The 23,644-nt window shown below is 45.6% G+C and overlaps 1 protein-coding gene across 1 annotated transcript in view; it reads right to left on the bottom strand.

Moving 5' to 3' along the window:
* Positions 1-17,624: 17,624 nt before the first annotated feature.
* Positions 17,625-23,644, bottom strand: part of LOC139371410 (adenosine receptor A1-like) — a 16,707-nt gene continuing 10,687 nt past the window's right edge. Inside the window, exon 3 of the mRNA XM_071111803.1 lies at positions 17,625-19,271. Coding sequence (XP_070967904.1) covers positions 18,888-19,271 — 384 coding nt within the window. The 3' untranslated portion in view covers positions 17,625-18,887. The remainder of the gene's footprint in view (positions 19,272-23,644) is intronic.

The raw sequence follows: 23,644 nt of genomic DNA, 5'->3' as shown, positions 1-23,644 counted from the left end.
GGTTCTCTGACCACCACAGTCGCACTCAATCTCCCTGCCTGTTTCACTAGACCTACACTACGATCAGAGCCGGCTGCAGACAATCATCAGCTAGGAGGACATCACATTTTCAACATTTTGATGCCATATTTATAATTATATAAAATATATGCAAAACAAATAATAATTGTACCACCAACAGGTTTCTGTGCCAATGCACCACACAACCAATAAACAAAGCATACTGACTTTGGGCTCTTCAATATCATGGTTTGCGTTTTCAACACCACAATAAATAAGACTGTCAATCTCCACAAACAGACAATACATCCCTCCATACCCAATATCAAATGCTTGGCTCGACAATCTTTTAATGTCATTGAACTTTTTGCTGTTTTGTAACAGTGTTTCTTACTATTCATCAAATGTCCGCTGCACAGTTTTGTTGATGAATTCTTGATTTCATTTTTCAGTAAAGAAATATATACTGTGTATATATACAGTGCCTTGCGAAAGTATTCGCCCCCCTTGAACTTTGCGACCTTTTGCGACATTTCAGGCTTCAAACATAAAGATATAAAACTTTTTTTGTGAAGAATCAACAACAAGTGGGACACAATCATGAAGTGGAATGACATTTATTGGATATTTCAAACTTTTTTAACAAATCAAAAACTGAAAAATTGGGCGTGCAAAATTATTCAGCCCCCTTAAGTTAATACTTTGTAGCGCCACCTTTTGCTGCGATTACAGCTGTAAGTCGCTTGGGGTATATGTCTATCAGTTTTGCACATCGAGAGACTGAATTTTTTTCCCCATTCCTCCTTGCAAAACAGCTCGAGCTCAGTGAGGTTGGGTGGAGAGCATTTGTGAACAGCAGTTTTCAGTTCTTTCCACAGATTCTCGATTGGATTCAGGTCTGGACTTTGACTTGGCCATTCTAACACCTGGATATGTTTATTTTTGAACCATTCCATTGTAGATTTTGCTTTATGTTTTGGATCATTGTCTTGTTGGAAGACAAATCTCCGTCCCAGTCTCAGGTCTTTTGCAGACTCCATCAGGTTTTCTTCCAGAATGGTCCTGTATTTGGCTCCATCCATCTTCCCATCAATTTTAACCATCTTCCCTGTCCCTGCTGAAGAAAAGCAGGCCCAAACCATGATGCTGCCACCACCATGTTTGACAGTGGGGATGGTGTGTTCAGCTGTGTTGCTTTTACACCAAACATAACGTTTTGCATTGTTGCCAAAAAGTTCAATTTTGGTTTCATCTGACCAGAGCACCTTCTTCCACATGTTTGGTGTGTCTCCCAGGTGGCTTGTGGCAAACTTTAAACGACACTTTTCATGGATATCTTTAAGAAATGGCTTTCTTCTTGCCACTCTTCCATAAAGGCCAGATTTGTGCAATATACGATTGATTGTTGTCCTATGGACAGAGTCTCCCACCTCAGCTGTAGATCTCTGCAGTTCATCCAGAGTGATCATGGGCCTCTTGGCTGCATCTCTGATCAGTCTTCTCCTTGTATGAGCTGAAAGTTAGAGGGACGGCCAGGTCTTGGTAGATTTGCAGTGGTCTGATACTCCTTCCATTTCAATATTATCGCTTGCACAGTGCTCCTTGGGATGTTTAAAGCTTGGGAAATATGTTTCTATCCAAATCCGGCTTTAAACTTCTTCACAACAGTATCTCGGACCTGCCTGGTGTGTTCCTTGTTCTTCATGATGCTCTCTGCGCTTTTAACGGACCTCTGAGACTATCACAGTGCAGGTGCATTTATACGGAGACTTGATTACACACAGGTGGATTGTATTTATCATCATTAGTCATTTAGGTCAACATTGGATCATTCAGAGATCCTCACTGAACTTCTGGAGAGAGTTTGCTGCACTGAAAGTAAAGGGGCTGGATAATTTTGCACGCCCAATTTTTCAGTTTTTGATTTGTTAAAAAAGTTTGAAATATCCAATAAATGTCGTTCCACTTCATGATTGTGTCCCACTTGTTGTTGATTCTTCACAAAAAAATACAGTTTTATATCTTTATGTTTGAAGCCTGAAATGTGGCAAAAGGTCGCAAAGTTCAAGGGGGCCGAATACTTTCGCAAGGCACTGTATATACAGTACCAGTCAAACGTTTGGACACACCTACTCATTCAAGGGTTTTTCTTTATTTTTAGTATTTTCTACATTGTAGAATAATAGTGAAGATATAAAAACTTTGAAATAACACATGGAATAATGTAGTAACCAAACCAAAATATATTTGAAATTCTTCAAAGTAGCCACCCTTTGCGTTAATGACAGCTTTGCACACTTGGCATTCTCTCAACCAGCTTCACTTGGAATGCGTTTCCAACAGTCTTGAAGGAGTTCCTACATATGCTGAGCACTTGTTGGCTGCTTTTCCTTCGCTCTGCAGTCCAACTCATCCCAAACCATCTCAATTGGGTTGAGGTTGGGTGATTGTGGAGACCAGGTCATCTGATGCAGCACTCCATCACTCTCCTTGGTCAAATAGTTCTTACACAGCCTGGAGGTGTGCTGGGTCATTGTCCTCTTGAAAAACAAATGATAGTCCCACTAAGCGCAAACCAGATGGGATGGCGTATCACTGCAGAATGCTCTGTAACCGTGCTAGTTAAGTGTGCATTGAATTCTAAATAAATCACAGACAGTGTCACCAGCAAAGCACCCCCACACCATCACACCTCCTCTATGCTTCACGATGGGAACCACACATGCAGAGATCATCCGTTCACCTACTCTGCGTCTCACAAAGACACGGCGATTAAAACCAAAAATCTCACATTTGGACTGATCAGACCAAAGAACAGATTTCCACCGATCTAATGTGTCCCCAGCCAGCCCAACCACTCACTGGACCCATGCGATCACTTGGCTACGCATACCTCTCTCTAATATCAATATGCCTTGCCCATTACTGTCCTGGTTAGTGATTACTGTCTTATTTCACTGTAGAGCCTCTAGCCCTGCTCAATATGCCTTAACCAACCATGTTATTCCACCTCCTACATATGCGATGACATCACCTGGTTTAAACATCTCTAGAGACTATATCTCTCTCATCATTACTCAATGCCTAGGTTTACCTCCAATGTACTCACATCCTACCTTACCTTTGTCTGTACACTATGCCTTGAATCTATGCTATTGTGTCCAGAAATCTGCTCCTTTTACTCTCTGTTCTGAATGTGCTAGACGGCCAGTTCGTATAGCCTTTAGCCGTACCCTTATCTTACTTCTCCTCTGTTCATCTGTTGATATAGAGGTTAATCCAGGCCCTGCAGCTCCACTCCCGCTCTCATTTGTTGACTTCTGTAACTGCAAAAGTCTTGGTTTCATGCATGTTAACACTAGAAGCCTAATCCCTAAGTTTGTTTTATTTACTGCTTTAGCACTCTCTGCCAACCCAGATGTCTTAGCCTTGTCTGAATCCTGGCTTAGGAAAACCCCCCAAAAACTCTGAAATCTCAATCGCTAACTATAACATTTCCCGCCAAGATAGAACTGCTAAAGGGGGCGGTGTTGCAATTTACTGCAAAGATAGCCTGCAGAGTTCTATCTTACTATCCAGGTCTGTACCCAAACAATTCGAGCATCTACTTCTAAAAATGCACCTTTCCAGAAACAAGTCTCTCACCGTTGCCGCTTGCTATAGACCACCCTCTGCCCCAGCTGTGCCCTGGACACCATATGTGAATTGATTGCCCCCTATCTATCTTCTGAGCTCGTGCTACTAGGTGACCTAAACTGGGACATGTTTAACACCCCGGCCATCCTACAATCTAAGCTTGATGCCCTCAATCTCACACAAATTATCAATGAACCTACCAGGTACATCCCCAAATCCGTAAACACGGGCACCCTCATAGATATCATCCTAACTAACTCGCCCTCCAAATACACCTCTGCTTTTTTCAATCAAGATCTCAGCGCTCACTGCATCCGTAATGGGTCTGCGATCAAACGACCACCCCTCATCACTGTCAAACGCTCCTTAAAACACTTCTGCGAGCAGGCCTTTCTAATCGACCTGGCCGGGGTATCCTGGAATGACATTGACCTCATCCCGTCAGTAGAGGATGCCTTGTTATTCTTTAAAAGTGCCTTCCTCACCATCTTAAATCAGCATGCTCCGTTCAAAAAATGTAGAACTAGGAATAGATATAGTCCTTGGTTCACTCCAGACCTGTCTGCCCTTGACCAACACAAAAACATCCTATGGCGTCCTACATTAGCATCGAACAGCCCCCGTGATATGCAACTTTTCAGGGAAGCTAGAAACCAATATACACAGGCAGTTAGGAAAGCCAAGGCTAGCTTTTTCATGCAGAAAAAAAGTTCTGGGACACTGTAAAGTCCATGGAGAATAAGAGCACCTCCTCCCAGCTGCCCACTGCACTGAGGCTAAGAAACACTGTTACCACTGATAAATCCACTATAATTGAGAATTTCAATAAGCATTTCTCTACGGCTGGCCATGCTTTCCACCTTGCTACCGGGGTAGGCCCCGGTCAACTGCCCGGCACTCTCCACAGCAACCGTCTAAGCCCCCACCATTTCTCCACCCAAATCCAGATAGCTGATGTTCTGAAAGAGCTGCAAAATCTGGTCCTCTACAAATCAGCCGTGCTCGACGATCTGGACCCTCTCTTTCTAAAAATTATCTGCTGAAATTGTTGCAACCCCTATTACTAGCCTGTTCAACCTATCTTTCGTTTCCTCTGAGATTCCCAAAGATTGGAAAGCTGCCACGGTCATCCCCCTCTTCAAAGGGGGTGACACTCTAGACCCAAACTGCTACAGACCTATATCTATCCTACCCATATCTATCCTACCCTGTCTTACTAAGGTCTTCAAAGGCCAGTTTACAAACAGATTACAGATCATTTCGAATCCCACCGTACCTTCTCCACTATGCAATCTGGTTTCAGAGCTGGTCATGGGTGCACCTCAGCCACGCTCAAGGTCCTAAACGATATCATAACCACCATCGATAAGAGACATTACTGTGCAGCCGTATTCATTGACCTGGCCAAGGCTTTCGACTCTGTCAATCACCACATTATTGGCAGACTCGACAGCCTGGGTTTCTCAAATGATTGCCTTGCCTGGTTTACCAACTTCTTCTCTGATAGAGTTCAGTGTGTTGTCCGGACCTCTGGCAGTCTCTATGGGGGTGCCACAGGGTTCAATTCTCGGGCCGACTCTCTTCTCTGTATACATCAATAGTGTCGCTCTTGCTGCTGGTGATTCTCTGATCCACCTCTACGCAGACGACCCCATTCTGTATACTTCTGGCCCCTCTTTGGACACTATGTTAACTAACCTCCAGTCGAGCTTCAATGCCATACAACTCTCCTTCCGTGGCCTCCAACTGCTCTTAAATGCAAGTAACAGTCTCCTCTGTATAGCTGATGTTGAGATGTGTCTGTTACTTGAACTATGTGAAGCATTTATTTGGGCAGTCATTTCTGAGGCTGGTAACTCTAATGAACTTATCCTCCACTGCAGAGGTAACTCTGGGTCTTTCTTTCTTGTGGCGGTCCTCATGAGAGCCAGATTTATTTGAAGAGTTTCAAATATAAAATATATTTAGATTTGTTTAACACTTTTTTGGTCACTACATGACTCCATATGTGTTATTTCATAGTTTTGGTATCTTCACTATTATTCTACAATTTAGAAAATAGTAAAAAATAAAGAAAAACCCTTGAATGAGTAGGTGTTGTAAAACTTTTGACTGGTACTTTCTTGTATAGAAAGTTCTTAGAAACATATAACTTACAAATATATTATAAAGAATTTAATTCTATATGCAAAGCAATACCTTCAGGTCTTAATTAATGAAATCTCATATGTGTTTTGGAGAACATGTCAAGATAGATGCACAATTTATGTTAGAAGGTTTCCCCCTGCTGGATAAGAAATGTAATAATACATACTTTTTAATTCCATGAACAAGATCTAGAGGGAAATTCATCTGGGATTGCATATATTACTGAAATTGAATGTAAGAAAGCTTGGTTGCTCCCTCACACATTTTGTATATCAAATAAAGTAAAATAAAGTACTTTTATAATATTTCACAAAATATACCCTTGCAATGATACATTAATGGATTTAGAGAACATGTGCCTGTTCTGTGATTAATAAGAAGGGGAAACTATAATACACATTTTCTATGAGTGTGACTCTGTAAAGTTATTTTGGAGCGAGTGTCTACATTTTTTATTTAATTAATAAGACCAATGTATTTACAATGAAATATGTAATGTGTTATTATTCAAATGAAAACAAAATTAAATGAGTCGTTAATTTCTTCATTCTCTCTGATAAATGTAATATACACAAAAACAAATATTTGAAATCTGTCCCCGAATGCAATACATTTTTACTTGAAATCTCTAGAATTTGTCAAGAACAACAACAAAAAAAACCTGTATTCGTTCAACTCTATCATATGTACAATTGTAACCCCTGACCTTATTTTTTATTTTAGGTACTTTAACTCAATTCATATGTAGTGATTTTATTATTTGACTTTAATCCGTTACGTACCAGCAAAAATATTGTATCAGATACTTTTGAAAAGCTAGATGATTACTTCGAGGGTTACTTGTAAATTCAGTGGAGTTTGTTTGCGAAAAAAAAATCTTTGACACTTCTCTGTTTTCTCAATGACATTCAAATCAGCATTGAAAAAAAGCGCACATTTAAATTTGTTCCACCTGAGCGAGTCTGACCGCTATGAAGACGCACCAAATGTGTTTGATGGATCATGGGAAGAGCAGGAATAGGCTTTTGTAGGCTACAGTCCAAGCTATGTCTTCCAATGTGAGACTGCTGTAGGCATCCAAAGATTATTAAATTTGAATAAACGCTTGGAGGAAAGGATGACAGCAGTGGTGTCGTCTACGGCGATACGGATATCACTTATTATTGATGATATGTACATAGCGCATTGATGTGAATCACACTGCTGCTGTCTCGTTTAGTTATTTATGCCTTACGGATTGTGGTTGTTGTGGATGGCTGTTCACAAATGTAAATGTGTGTTTGAACCCAATAATAGTTGAATTCAAGAAGTTTAAGGTGCCTGTCAATCATTTTTTTTTCAAACCAGTGGACAGCCAGTGATTATGCATTCTTCCAACAGCTGCATAGTGCGGATCGCAGCCTATGGAATAAAAAATTGTATTTTATTGCTCAATCTAATTCATGCTGATAAAATAAATAAATCCATAGGCCAAAAGGACACATGTTCAAACTCTCACACTTTTGATAGACTTAAAGGGGCAATCTGTAGTTGCTACATCAATTTTTGGACTTAGAAATTATATATATTAATGTAAAGATATCATTTAATCAATCGTATTATATGTAATAGAAAGTGATGGGTTAAAAAGAAGCCTACATAACCAACCCATAAAGTAACATGTAACATCCATATATGGCCAGCTATGTAAACATTAACATTTACTTATCCTGCAATAGGTTACTTATCCTGCATTAGGTTCAATTGGTAAAATAGATGTTTGTCTTCTTCTAATGCCTCTTAAGGGGAAAGTAATCAAAAAATGTACTGAATGTAATTAGATTAAGTTACTGAGTTTGGGTAATCCAAAAGTAACGTTACCGATTACAATTTGACAGGTAACTAGTAACTAACGGATTACTTTAATTATTATTTAAAAAGTAACCTACCCAACGCTGAGTGTAGTGATGTCTGATATATAATGTTTTGTTATTGTATTGTAATTTCAAATTTAATTTTAAAAAATGAAACAATATTTTCAATAAACTGGGACAAGCAAGCTAAGGTTAGCTAGCGAGGCAGGGTAGCTAACGTTATCTACCGCATTACAATTTAGTTTGGTTGTAACTCATACAAGTTTATTGTCAAGATACTGCTGGTTATGTAACGTTATCATTTGATAATGCTAAGGAGGCGGGCTAGCTAACGTTAGCCTACAAATCGGATTAGCAAATTAGTTCGTAGCTCATACAAGTCTATTATGTTTTGTCTAGGGCAAAACTAAATAATGGATGCAGCTATGGTGGTAGTTAACTCATCTCTAAATCTTTTATTATAATTTTTTTTTAGAGTGAACTAGGAGGAACGTCACCGGCCTGAATCTAATCCAATCTGGATCTACAGTCAATCTACATCTGTAAAGCCAAGTTAATAAACAGATCACTGACCATTTCGAATCCCACCGTGCCTTCTCCTTTGTGAAATCCGGTTTCCGAGCCGGTCACGGGTGCACCTCAGCCACGCTCAAGGTCCTAAACGATATCATAACCGCCACCGATAAAAGACAGTACAGTGCAGCCGTCTTCATCGACCTGGCCAAGGCTTTCGACTCTGTCAATCACCGTGTTCTTATCGGCAGTCTCAATAGCCTCTATTTTTCTAATGACTGCCTTGCCTGGTTTACCAACTACTTTGCAGACAGAGTTCAGTGTGTAAAATCGGAGGGCATGTTGTCCGGACCTCTGGCAGTCTCTATGGGGGTACCACAGGGTTCAACTCTCGGGCCGACTCTTTTCTCTGTATATATCAATGATGTCGCTCTTGCTGCGGGCGATTCCCTGATCCACCTCTACGCAGACGAGGTATACTTCTGGCCCTTCCTTGGACACTGTGCTAACTAACCTCCAAATGAGGTTCAATGCCATACAACACTCCTTCCGTGGCCTCCAACTGCTCTTAAACGCTAGTAAAACCAAATGCATGCTTTTCAACCGTTCGCTGCTCGCACCCGCCCGCCCGACTAGCAACACCACCCTGGACGGTTCCGACCTAGAATATGTGGACAACTATAAATACCTAGGTGTCTGGTTAGACTGTAAACTCTCCTTCCAGACTCATATTAAACATCTCCAATCCAAAATCAAGGCTGGCCCTCGCTACATATTCGTCGCCAGAACCACTGTCTCCAGGTCATCTATAAGTCTATGCTAGGTAAAGCTCCGCCTTATCTCAGCTCACCTGTCACGATAACAACACCCACCCGTAGCACACGTTCCAGCAGGTATATCTCACTGATCATCCCCAAAGCCTACACCTCATTTGGCCGCCTTTCCTTCCAGTTCTCTGCTGCCAGTGGCTGCAACGAATTGCAAAAATCACTGAAGTTGGAGACTTTTATTTCCCTAACCAACTTTAAACATCAACTATCTGAGCAGCTAACCGATCGCTGCAGCTGTACATAGTCCACCTGTAAATAGCCCACCCAATATACCTACCTCATATGTTTTTATTTTATTAACTTTTCTGCTCTTTTGCACACCAGTATCTCTACTTGCACATCATCATCTGCTCATTTATCACTCTGCTAAATTGTAACTATTCGCTCCTATGGCTTATTTATTGCCTACCTCCTCATGCCTTTTGCACACACTATATATAGACTTTCTTTTTTTCTACTGTGTCATTGACTTGTTTATTGTTTACTCCATGTGTAACCCTGTGTTGTTGTCTGTGTCACACTGCTTTGCTTTATCTTGGCCAGGTCGCAGTTGTAAATGAGAACTTGTTCTCAACCAGCCTACCTAATAAAAAATAAAAGGCTCTGAGGGGTGGCCAGTCCTCTTCTGGCTGTGCCGGGTGGAGATTATAACAGTACATGGCCAAGATGTTCAAGCGTTTATAGATGACCAGCAGGGTCAAATAATAATAATCACAGTGGTTGTAGAGGGTGCAACAGGTCAGCACCTCAGGAGTAAATATCAGTTGGCTTTTCATAGCCGAGCTTTCAGAGTTAGAGACAGCAGGTGCTGTAGAGACAGAGTTGAAAACAGCAGGTCCGGGACAAGGTTGCACGTCCGGTGAACAGGTCAGGGTTCCATAGCCGCAGGCAGAACAGTTGAAACTGGAGCAACAGCACGACCAGGTGGGCTGGGGACAGCAAGGAGTCATCAGGCCAGGTAGTTCTGAGGCATGGAAAGAGAGAGAGAATTAGAGGGATCATACTTAAATTCACACAGGACACCGGATAAGACAGAAGAAATACTCCAGATATAACAGACTGACCCAGCATAATAACTGAAGGCTGAGACAGGAGGGGTCGGGAGACACAGTGGCCCCGTCCGACTATACCCCAGACGGCCAACCAGGCAGGACATAACTCCATCCACTTTTCCAAAGCACAGCCCCCACACCACTAGAGGGATATTTTCAACCACCAACTTACTACTCTGAGACAAGGCCGAGTATAGCCCATGAAGATCTCCCCCACGGCACGAACCCAATAGGGGCGCCAACCCGGACAGGAAGATCACGCCAGAGACTCAACCCACTCAAGTGACGCACCCCTTCTAGGGAAGAGCATCAGTAAGCCAGTGACTCAGCCCCTGTAATAGGGTTAGAGGGAGAGAATCCCAGTGGAGAGAGGGGAACCAGCCAGGCAGAGACAGCAAGGGTGATTTGTCGCTCCAGTGCCTTTCCGTTCACCTTCACACTCCTGGGCCAGACTACACTCAATCATAAGACCTACTGACAAGATGAGTCTTCAATAAAGACTTAAAGGTCGATACCGAGTCTGCGTCTCTCACATGGATAGGCAGACCATTCCATAAAAATGTAGCCCTATAGGCGAAAGCCCTGCAAGGGGAACCTTGGCATGCCCTTCCTGTAAATGTATTTTTATTTTTTATTATTTAGGCAAGTCAGTTATGAACAAATTCTTATTTACAATGACGGCCTACCCAGGCCAAACCCGGACAACGCTTGGCCAATTGTACGCCACCCTATGGGACACCCAATCACGGCCGTATGTGATGCAGCCTGGATAAATGGAAAAGGGAGGACACTTGATTCAGGTTGGTGACATTTTACCTGGTCAAAACAGTTGAGTTTTGTCCCAATTCACCTTCATAACCTAGCCTGTTTGAACCAGCCTGATCGCTGCATTTACCATTATATTTATGATTATACTTATTACCCAAGATGACATAGCAGTCAGACGTCCTTTGTCCTCGTCTTTTATATTTATGCACTCCTTTCTTCGCATATAATTAAAATATTTTATTTTCCAAAAACTCAACTTCAAAACAACTTCTCCTGCAACCCGCCTCACCAACTAAAATAAAAAAGTATTATTTACGTCAAATCTGAAATCCACAATAGAAACTAGCCAGAAGCTAGCCTGTTTACTGGCTAATGTTAGTATTCAGCTCACCACGGTTTGTGGTCATCAGCTATCCTTTAGCTCGAAAAGCTATCGGCAGTTTTGTACAACGCGACTCAGACCAGAACATACCCAACCTATTTTTTCTCTCCATATCCCCGGATTTCAACCGCAAGCTCTGGACATTTACACCTGGATCTCGCAGCTAGCTAGCTGCTATCCGTGTGACTATTGGCTTACGTCGATCACGGAGCAAACATCAATTGTTCCGGAGCTAGCTAGCTGAAGAGTTCCGTCAGCCACTCCTGGGCTACAATCACCTATCTGGACCCATTTTACTGCCGATGCGGAGCCCCACCGGGCCTTCACGACTGGACTACCGACGTTATCTGCCCGAGGGAGTTATCCAACTGGCCCCTCCGTCGCGACGTTACCTGAACGCCCATCTGCAGCCCGCTAATCGTTAGCTGTCTTATCGGCTGCTATCTGAATAGGTCTATCGGACAATTTTTCTTGGGTCACTATAACTATATCTATTTTGCCAATTGGATTGATCCCCTCTACCACAAGGAACCCCACTAATCTACCGACGGAAATGCACGAAGTGGCTAAAAACAGACCTCCATCCTACGCTAGCTTGCTACCGATGGCCCGGCTAGCTGTCTGAATCGCTGTGACCCCTGTCCATTGCTGTTCTGGTTAGGGTTTATTGGCTTATTTCACTGTAGAGCCTCTAGCCCTGCTCATTATACCTTATCCAACCTTTCAGTTCCACCACCCACACATGCGATGCCATCACCTGGCTTCAATGATGTTTCTAGAGACAATATCTCTCTCATCATCACTCAATACCTAGGTTTACCTCCACTGTATTCACATCCTACCATACCTTTGTCTGTACATTATACCTTGAAGCTATTTTATCGCCCACAGATACCTCCTTTTACTCTCTGTTCCAGATGACCAATTCTCATAGCTTTTAGCCGTACCCTTATCCTACTCCTTCTCTGTTCCTCTGCTGATGTAGAGCTGAATCCAGGCCCTGCAGTGCCTAGCTCCACTCCTATTCCCCAGGTGTTCTCTTTTGATGAATTCTGCAACCGTAATAGCCTTGGTTTCATGCATGTTAACATTAGAAGCCTCCTCCCTAAGTTTGTTTTATTCACTGCTTTAGCACACTCTGCCAACCCAGATGTTCTAGCCGTGTCTGAATCCTGGCTTAGGAAGACCACCAAAAATTCTGAAATCTTTATCCCTAACTACAACATTTGCAGACAAGATAGAACGGCCAAAGTGGGCGGCTATCTACTGCAAAGATAGCCTGCAGAGTTCTGTCCTACTATCTAGGTCTCTACCCAAACAATTTGAACTTCTTCTTTTAAAAATCCACCTCTCTAAAAAAACAAGTCCCTAACCGTTGCCGCCTGACATAGACCACCCTCTGCACCCAGCTGTGCTCTGGACTCCATATGTGAACTGATTGCCCCCCATCTATCTTCAGAGCTCGTGCTGCTAGGCGACCTAAACTGGAACATGATTAACACCCCAGCAATCCTACAATCTAAGCTTGATGCCCTCAATCTCACACAAATTATCAATGAACCTACCAGGTACCACCCCAAAGCCGTAAACATGGGCACCCTCATAGATACAGTGCCTTGCGAAAGTATTCGGCCCCCTTGAACTTTGTGACCTTTTGCCACATTTCAGGCTTCAAACATAAAGATATAAAACTGTATTTTTTTGGGAAGAATCAACAACAAGTGGGACACAATCATGAAGTGGAACGACATTATTGGATATTTCAAACTTTTTTAACAAATCAAAAACTGAAAAATTGGGCGTGCAAAATTATTCAGCCCCCTTAAGTTAATACTTTGTAGCGCCACCTTTTTCTGCGATTACAGCTGTAAGTCGTTTGGGGTATGTCTCTATCAGTTTTGCACATCGAGAGACTGAATTTTTTTCCCATTCCTCCTTGCAAAACAGCTCGAGCTCAGTGAGGTTGGATGGAGAGCATTTGTGAACAGCAGTTTTCAGTTCTTTCCACAGATTCTCGATTGGATTCAGGTCTGGACTTTGACTTGGCCATTCTAACACCTGGATATGTTTATTTTTGAACCATTCCATTGTAGATTTTGCTTTATGTTTTGGATCATTGTCTTGTTGGAAGACAAATCTCCGTCCCAGTCTCAGGTCTTTTGCAGACTCCATCAGGTTTTCTTCCAGAATGGTCCTGTATTTGGCTCCATCCATCTTCCCATCAATTTTAACCATCTTCCCTGTCCCTGCTGAAGAAAAGCAGGCCCAAACCATGATGCTGCCACCACCATGTTTGACAGTGGGGATGGTGTGTTCAGGGTGATGAGCTGTGTTGCTTTTACGCCAAACATAACGTCTTGCATTGTTGCCAAAAAGTTCAATTTTGGTTTCATCTGACCAGAGCACCTTCTTCCACATGTTTGGTGTGTCTCCCAGGTGGCTTGTGGCAAACTTTAAACAACACTTTTTATGGATATCTTTAAGAAATGGCTTTCTTCTTGCCACTCTTCCATAAAGGCCAGATTTGTGCAATATACGACTGATTGTTGTCCTATAGACAGAGTCTCCCACCTCAGCTGTAGATCTCTGCATTTCATCCAGAGTGATCATGGGCCTCTTGGCTGCATCTCTGATCAGTCTTCTCCTTGTATGAGCTGAAAGTTTAGAGGGACGGCCAGGTCTTGGTAGATTTGCAGTGGTCTGATACTCCTTCCATTTCAATATTATCGCTTGCACAGTGCTCCTTGGGATGTTTAAGGGCTTGGTAAATATTTTTCTATCCAAATCCGGCTTTAAACATCTTCACAACAGTATCTCTGACCTGCCTGGTGTGTTCCTTGTTCTTCATGATGCTCTCTGCGCTTTTAACGGACCTCTGAGACTATCACAGTGCAGGTGCATTTATACGGAGACTTGATTACACACAGGTGGATTGTATTTATCATCATTAGTCATTTAGGTCAACATTGGATCATTCAGAGATCCTCACTGAACTGCTGGAGAGAGTTTGCTGCACTGAAAGTAAAGGGGCTGAATAATTTTGCACGCCCAATTTTTCAGTTTTTGATTTGTTAAAAAAGTTTGAAATATCCAATAATGTCGTTCCACTTTATGATTGTGTCCCACTTGTTGTTGATTCTTCACAAAAAAATACAGTTTTATATCTTTATGTTTGAAGCCTGAAATGTGGCAAAAGGTCGCAAAGTTCAAGGGGGCCGAATACTTTCGCAAGGCACTGTACCATCCTAACCAACTTGCCCTCTAAATACACTTCTGATAGTGATCTCATCCCGTCATTAGAGGATGCCTGGTTATTTTTTTTAAATGCCTTCCTCACCATCTTAAATAAGCATGCCCCATTCAAGAAATTTAGAACCAGAAACAGATATTGGTTCTCTCCAGACCTGACTGCCCTTAACCAACACAAAAACATCCTATGGCGTTCTACATTAGCATCGAACAGCCTCCGTGATATGCAACTTTTCAGGGAAGATAGAAACCAATATAAACAGGCAGTTAGAAAAGCCAAGGCTAGCTTTTTCAAGCAGAAAAAAAGTTCTGGGACACTGTAAAGTCCATGGAGAATAAGAACACCTCCTCCCAGCTGCCCACTGCACTGAAGATAGGAAACACTGTCACCACCGATAAATCCACTATAATTGAGAATATCAATAAGCATTTTTCTACGGCTGGCCATGCTTTCCACCTGGCTACCCATACCCCGGTCAACAGCACTGCACCCCCCAAAGCAACTCGCCCAAGCATTTCCCATTTCTCCTTCTCCCAAATCGAGTCAGCTGATGTTCTGAAAGAGCTGCAAAATCTGGACCCCTACAAATCAGCCGGGCTAGACAATCTGGAACCTTTCTTTCTAAAATTATCTGCCGAAATTGTTGCCACCCCTATTACTAGCCTGTTCAACCTCTCTTTCGTGTCGTTTGAGATTCCCAAAGATTGGAAAGCAGCTGCGGTCATCCCCATCTTCGAAGGGGGGGACACCCTTGACCCAAACTGCTACAGACCTATATCTATCCTACCCTGCCTTTCTAAGGTCTTCGAAAGCCAAGTCAACAAACAGATTACCGACCATTTTGAATCCCCCCATACCTTCTCCACTATGCAATCTGGTTTCAGAGCTGGTCATGGGTGCCACGCTGAAGGTCCTAAATTATATCTTAACCGCCATCGATAAGAAACAATACTGTGCAGCCGTATTCATTGACCTGGCCAAGGCTTTCGACTCTGTCAATCATCACATTCTCATCGGCAGACTCGATAGCCTTGGTTTCTCAAATGATTGCCTCGCCTGGTTCACCAACTACTTCTCTGATAGAGTTCAGTGTGTCAAATCGGAGGGCCTGTTGTCCGGACCTCTGGCAGTCTCTATGGGGGTGCCACAGGGTTCAATTGTTGGACCGACTCTCTTCTCTGTATACATCAATGATGTCGCTCTTGTTGCTGGTGAGTCTCTGATCCACCTCTATGCAGACGACACCATTCTGTATACTTTTGGCCCTTCTTTGGACACTGTGTTAACAACCCTCCAGGCGAGCTTCAATGCCATACAACTCTCCTTCCGTGGCCTCCAATTGCTCTTAAATACAAGTAAAACTAAATGCATGCTCTTCAACCGATCGCTGCCTGCACCTGCCCGCCTGTCCATCACTACTCTGAACGGCTCTGACTTAGAATATGTGGACAACTACAAATACCTAGGTGTCTGGTTAGACTGTAAGCTCTCCTTCCAGACTCACATCAAACATCTCCAATCCAAAGTTAAATCTAGAATTGACTTCCTATTTCGCAACAAAGCATTCTTCACTCATGCTGCCAAACATACCCTTGTAAAACTGACCATCCTACCAATCCTCGACTTTGGCGATGTCATTTACAAAATAGCCTCCAATACCCTACTCAATAAATTGGATGTAGTCTATCACAGTGCCATCCATTTTGTCACCAAAGCCCCATATACTACCCACCACTGCGACCTGTACGCTCTCGTTGGCTGGTCCTCGCTTCATACTCGTCGCCAAACCCACTGGCTCCAGGTCATCTACAAGACCCTGCTAGGTAAAGTCCCCCCTTATCTCAGCTCACTGGTCACCATAGCAGCAGCCACCTGTAGCACACGCTCCAGCAGGTATATCTCTCTGGTCACCCCCAAAACCAATTTTTCCTTTGGCCTCCTCTTCCTCTCCTTCCAGTTCTCTGCTGCCAATGACTGGAACGAACTACAAAAATCTCTGAAACTGGAAACACTTATCTCCCTCACTAGCTTTAAGCACCAGGTCTCAGAGCAGCTCACTGATTACTGCACCTGTACATAGCCCATCTATAATTTAGCCCAAACAACTACCTCTTTGCTCCTTTGCACACCATTATTTATATCTCTACCTTGCACATTCTTCCACTGCAAATCTACCATTCAGCCTTTTTTTGTTGTCTTTACCTCCCTTATCTCACCTCATTCGCTCACATCGTGTATAGACTTGTTTATACTGTATTATTGACTGTATGTTTGTTTTACTCCATGTGTAACTGTGTTTCTGCATGTGTCAAACTGCTTTATCTTGGCCAGGTTGCAGTTGTACATGAGAACTTGTTCTCAACTTGCCTACCTGGTTAAATAATGGGGAAATAGCCTCCCGGGTGGCGCAGTGGTTAAGGGCGCTGTACTGCAGCGTGTGCCATCAGAGACTCTGGGTTCGCGCCCAGGCTCTGTCGTAACTGGCCACGACCGGGAGGTCCGTAGGGCGATGCACGTCCGGGTTAGGGAGGGCTTGGCCGGTAGGGATGTCCTTGTCTCATCGCGCACCAGCGACTCCTGTGGCGGGCAACCAAGGTTGCCAGGTGCACGGTGTTTCCTCCGACACATTGGTGCGGCTGGCTTCCGGGTTGGATGCGCGCTGTGTTAAGAAGCAGTTGGGTTGTGTATCGGACGCATGACTTTCAACCTTCGTCTCTCCCGAGCCCGTACGTGAGTTGTAGCGATGAGACAAGATAGTAGCTACTAAAACAATTGGAGACCACGAAATTGGGGAGAAAAATGGGTAAAAATAAATAAATAAAAATAATGGTAAATGAAGCGAAATAGAAAAGTGAGTGCAGGCTAGATTAGAAAGAGAAGAGTTTATTTCCAAAACACCAAAACTCCAATTGTTTTAGTATATATCTGTTTTCAGAAATGTTGGTCTTTTATTGTTTAAATTACTTATGAAGAGAGTTTTGGGAGAGTTTTTTTCTCACTAATCACGGCATGATTATAAACTTTTTTTGCGAAATGGATATATATATCCGCCTCACTCTCAGAGAAATAAGTGGTACTGATAGGTTTTACACAGTCTAATGTAACTAATAACTACATTTTTAATAAAGAACTATACAAATTATACATCATTTTTATAATTCATACAGTAATATGAGATCTGTATGTAAAACATTTACATTAGATATTTTAATTATTTTGCAGATGCTCCAGAGTGATTTACAGTTAGTGCATTCATATTAAGCTAATTAGGCGAGACAACCACATGTCACAGTCAAATATACAGGATACAAACATTCCATTCCAGCTAAACAATGGATATATAGTGTTTTGAAAAAAACCACACAATTTAATTCACATCTAAAATCTATGAATTAAAATGCTGATGTTACACACACACACAAACACACACAGACACATGAAGGTACCCATAAGCAATCATTTCAGATGAAAAAACACAACTGTGAAAAATTGGTGGATATCGCATTTTTGGAAATGAACTCTTAATTTCAAAACAACCCTCTCTTTGTCCTTCTGTCCAGAGCTGTATATGTCTATAAAGTAGGCCTATATGGCTCTGCATCTGACCCACAGTGCCCTGTGGTGCGTAAGGTTATGGAATATAACATTTCAGTATCGGAGGAATGAGCTTTTTCTCTTCCTTATACAGAATGAGAGAGAGATTTAGCTTTGCGATCATGTGAGGTTGTCCGTATAGAAAGGCCATGTGTTTTTAGTTCAGTTCAAAGTTCACAGATGGAGAAGCCCTGCCCTCCAATCATCTGACACTGATACTGTAGTCATAGGGTGCATCTTAAGTGGCACCCTAATAGTGCACTACTTTTGACCAGAGACTATGGGGGTCATGTTTAAAAGTAGCGCAGTGTTTATTATGTGCTACTAACGAACACTTAGTGATTGAGTTAAAACAGTTCCTGTCGGTACCTTCTGGAAGCCCTTTGGCCCATACGACATGATTGTTCCCTAAGCCAATAGGAGATGGTTAGTCATTGTTAGTAGTTCTGACATTCCTTTTAATTCGGAATCCTAATCACCATGGTGACCTGATGACGCCATTGTTCTGTTCAGTTGCATTGTCTTACGTCAGGTCAGATAATGTCATATAGGAGTGACAACATTCTGCTGCATTCTAGAATGAAGAGAGATCAGATAACCAATGGTGTCGGAACCGAGTCACCGGTGGATAGTTCAGCCAATCCAGTCCACCTTGTGTGAGGTAACATTTCAACACTCAGTCTGTAACATTCCTTTCAAGAACGCCCTCACTGTGTGGGGTCAAACTGAGGTTAGGGTCCCTCCCACCACCTCCACATCTTTCTCTAACCAGCTGGCAAATCAACATAGAAACCGTTCTCATGTACACCCGTCTGAACTAATAATCCAGTGTCTTCACATCCCGACATCTTCATCACCAGATCAGACGTCATCGTCGTCATCATTCGCCCTCAGCCTCCTCTCCACTCCACTCTGGCCCCTCTGACTTCCTCTCTGGGGCAGCTTGCCCACCGGGTCCCTACACAGCACATACTGCTCCCAGATCTTACGGAACGCATTCCGGAATTTCTTGATGCGGAATGCGTAGACGATTGGGTTGACGGCAGAGTTGCCGTGCGTGAGCAGGATGGCGATGTAGATAAGGAATATGGGCTTTTTACAGTCCGGACAGAACAGCGTGATACAGTTGAGGATGTGTAGAGGAAGCCAGCTGATGGCAAACAGGAAGAGGACCAGGGCCAGGGACTTGGCTAGTTTCAGTTCCTTCCCATAGTAACGGCTTGGGTCCGTGTGGCTCGCCGTCACCTGGGATAGGAGGGAGAAGAGGAAGGCGATTTAGACTTCAGATTCAGAGGTTGGTCTTTTGGAAAACTTTAGAGCATTATACATTTCTGTAATGCATTCTGACAAGTTAACCAATGTTATCTCTGGTAAAAAACTAAGTTATTCTATTCCATTGTATTGTATTCTAAGTGTGTTTCATTTGCACAGCAGTGTGTCCTGGGTGGAGTGAGTTGCCACTTGATTTAAAAACCTGTCATTTCAGCCGACAATCAGCACCTCTGCTCAATAATGTCTGTCTATGCTGTCAGCCCTGAGGGGGATAACCTGTTCTGTTACCTTTCTGGTGCGTGCCACAGGACTGCTGATTTCTACATCAAATGTAAACTCCTCCACTGCCTTCCCCGTCCCTCTGCCTGCCTCCGCCTTCCTCCCTCCATCAACTCCCTCTAACTCACTCCTCCTCCCTCCAACTCCTTTCATCGCCCTCCACCTCCCTCTACCTCCCTCCACCACCCTCTAATGCCCTCCACCTCCCTCTACCTCCCTCCACCACCCTCTACCTCCCTCCACCTCCCTCTACCTGCCTCCGCCTTCCTCCCTCCATCAACTCCCTCTAACTCACTCCTCCTCCCTCCAACTCCTTTCATCGCCCTCCACCTCCCTCTACCTCCCTCCACCACCCTCTAATGCCCTCCACCTCCCTCTACATTCCTCCACCACCCTCTAATGCCCTCCACCTCCCTCTACATTCCTCCACCACCCTCTAATGCCCTTCACCTCCCTCTACCTCCCTCCACCACCCTCTAATGCCCTCCACCTCCCTCTACCTCCCTCCACCACCCTCTAATGCCCTTCACCTCCCTCTACCTCCCTCCACCACCCTCTAATGCCCTCCACCTCCCTCTACCTCCCTCCACGACCCTCTAATGCCCTCCACCTCCCTCTAATGCCCTCCACCTCCCTCTACCTCCCTCTAATGCCCTCCACCTCCCTCTAATGCCCTCTAATGCCCTCCACCTCCCTCTACCTCTCTCCACCTCCCTCTAATGCCCTCCACCTCCCTATACCTCCCTCTACCTCCCTCTAATGCACTCCACCTCCCTCAAATGCCCTCTAATGCCCTCCACCTCCCTCTACCTCTCTCCACCTCCCTCTAATGCCATCCACCTCCCTATACCTCCCTCTACCTCCCTCTAATGCCCTCTACCTCCCTCCACGACCCTCTAATGCCCTCCACCTCCATCTAATGCCCTCCACCTCCCTCTACCTCCCTCCACCTCCCTCTAATGCCCTCCACCTCCCTCTAATGTCCTCTAATGCCCTCCACCTCCCTCTACCTCTCTCCACCTCCCTCTAATGCCCTCCACCTCCCTATACCTCCCTCTACCTCCCTCTAATGCACTCCACCTCCCTCTAATGCCCTCTAATGCCCTCCACCTCCCTCTACCTCTCTCCACCTCCCTCTAATGCCATCCACCTCCCTATACCTCCCTCTACCTCCCTCTAATGCCCTCTACCTCCCTCCACCTCCCTCTAATGCCATCCACCTCCCTATACCTCCCTCTACCTCCTTCTAATGCCCTCTACCTCCCTCTAATGCCCTCCACCTCCCTCTAATGCCCTTTACCTCCCTCTACCTCCCTCTAATGTCCTCCACCTCCCTCTACCTCCCTCCACCTCCCTCTAATGCCCTCCACCTCCCTCCATCTCGCTCTAACTCCCTCTAATGCCCTCCACCTCCCTCTACCTCCCTCTAATGTCCTCCACCTCCCTCTACCTCCCTCCACCTCCCTCTAATGCCCTCCACCGCCCTCCACCTTCCTCTAATGCCCTCCACCTCCCTCTACCTCCCTCCACCTCCCTCTAATGCCCCCCACCTCCCTCCACCTCCCTCTAATGCCCTCCACCTCCCTCTACCTCCCTCTAATGCCCTCCACCTCCCTCTAATGCCCTCCACCTCCCTCTACCTCCATCTACCTCCCTCTAATGCCCTCCACCTCCCTCTAATGCCCTTCACCTCCCTCTAATGCCCTCCACCTCCCTCTACCTCCCTCTAATGCCCTCTACCTCCCTCTAATGCCCTCCACCTCCCTCTAATGCCCTTTACCTCCCTCTACCTCCCTCTAATGCCCTCCACCTCCCTCCATCTCCCTCTAACTCCCTCTAATGCCCTCCACCTCCCTCTACCTCCCTCTAATGTCCTCCACCTCCCTCTACCTCCATCTACCTCCCTCTAATGCCCTCCACCTCCCTCTACCTCCCTCTACCTCCCTCTAATGCCCTCTACCTCCCTCTAATGCCCTCCACCTCCCTCTAATGCCCTTTACCTCCCTCTACCTCCCTCTAATGCCCTCCACCTCCCTCCATCTCCCTCTAACTCCCTCTAATGCCCTCCACCTCCCTCTACCTCCCTCTAATGTCCTCCACCTCCCTCTACCTCCCTCCACCTCCCTCTAATGCCCTCCACCTCCCTCCACCTTCCTCTAATGCCCTCCACCTCCCTCTACCTCCCTCCACCTCCCTCTAATGCCCTCCACCTCCCTCTAATGCCCCCCACCTCCCTCTAATGCCCCCCATCTCCCTCCACCTCCCTCTAATGCCCTCCACCTCCCTCTACCTCCCTCCAATGCCCTCCACCTCCCTCTAATGCCCTCCACCTCCCTCTACCTCCATCTACCTCCCTCTAATGCCCTCCATCTCCCTCTAATGCCCTCCACCTCCCTCTACCTCCCTCTAATGCCCTCCATCTCCCTCTAATGCCCTCCACCTCCCTCTACCTCCCTCTAATGCCCTCTACCTCCCTCTAATGCCCTCTACCTCCCTCTAATGCCCTCCACCTCCCTCTACCTCCCTCTAATGCCCTCCACCTCCCTCTAATGCCCTCCACCTCCCTCTACCTCCATCTACCTCCCTCTAATGCCCTCCACCTCCCTCTAATGCCCTCCACCTCCCTCTACCTCCCTCTAACTCCCTCTAATGCCCTCTACCTCCCTCTAATGCCCTCTACCTCCCTCTACCTCCATCTAATGCCTTCCACCTCCCTCTAATGCCCTCTACCTCCCTCTACCTCCCTCTAATGCCCTCCACCTCCCTCTACCTCCCTCCACCTCCGTCTAATGCCCTCTACCTCCCTCGACCTCCCTCTAATGCCCTCCACCGCCCTCTAACTCCCTCCAACTCCGTCTAATGCCCTCCACCTCCCTCTACCTCCCTCTAATGCCCTCCACCTCCCTCCACCTCCGTCTAATGCCCTCCACCTCCCTCTACCTCCCTCTCCCTCCCTCTAATGCCCTCCACCTCCCTTTACCTCCCTCCACCTCCCTCTAATGCCCCCCACCTCCCTCCACCTCCCTCTAATGCCCTCAACCTCCCTCTAATGCGCTCCACCTCCCTCTACCTCCCTCTAATGCCCTCCACCTCCCTCTACCTCCCTCCACCTCCGTCTAATGCCCTCTACCTCCCTCTACCTCCCTCTAATGCCTTCCACCTCCCTCTAATGCCCTCTACCTCCCTCTACCTCCCTCTAATGCCCTCCACCTCCCTCTACCTCCCTCCACCTCCGTCTAATGCCCTCTACCTCCCTCTACCTCCCTCTAATGCCCTCCACCACCCTCTACCTCCCTCCACCTCCGTCTAATGCCCTCTACCTCCCTCGACCTCCCTCTAATGCCCTCCACCTCCCTCTAACTCCCTCCACCTCCGTCTAATGCCCTCCACCTCCCTCTACCTCCCTCTAATGCCCTCCACCTCCCTCCACCTCCGTCTAATGCCCTCCACCTCCCTCTACCTCCCTCTCCCTCCCTCTAATGCCCTCCACCTCCCTTTACCTCCCTCCACCTCCCTCTAATGCCCCCCACCTCCCTCCACCTCCCTCTAATGCCCTCCACCTCCCTCTAATGCTCTCCACCTCCCTCTACCTCGCTCTAATGCCCTCCACCTCCTTCTACCTCCCTCCACCTCCCTCCCTCCACCTCCCTCCACCTCCCTCTAATGCCCTCCACCTCCTTCTACCGCCCTCCACCTCCCTCTACCTCCCTCCACCTCCCTCTACCTTGATCCACCTCCCTCCATCTCCATCTAATGCCCTCCATCTCCTTCTACCTCCCTCCACCTCCCTCTAATGCCCTCCACCTCCCTCTACCTCCCTCTAATGCCCTCCACCTCCCTCTAATGCCCTCCACCTCCCTCTACCTCCCTCTAATGCCCTCCACCTCCCTCTAATGCCCTCCACCTGCTTCTACCTCCCTCTACCTCCCTCTACCTCCCTCTAATGCCCTCTACCTCCCTCCACCTTCCTCTACCTCCCTCCACCTCTCTCTAATGCCCTCCACCTCCCTCTAATGCCCTCCACCTCCTTCTACCTCCCTCTACCTCCCTCCACCTCCCTCCAAGTC

This window comes from Oncorhynchus clarkii, chromosome 17 (genome assembly GCF_045791955.1).
Source record: "Oncorhynchus clarkii lewisi isolate Uvic-CL-2024 chromosome 17, UVic_Ocla_1.0, whole genome shotgun sequence".
In the NCBI taxonomy this organism is placed as follows: Eukaryota; Metazoa; Chordata; class Actinopteri; order Salmoniformes; family Salmonidae; genus Oncorhynchus; species Oncorhynchus clarkii.
Note: the sequence above shows the minus strand (reverse complement) of the source record. Positions and strands in the feature narration are given on the sequence as shown.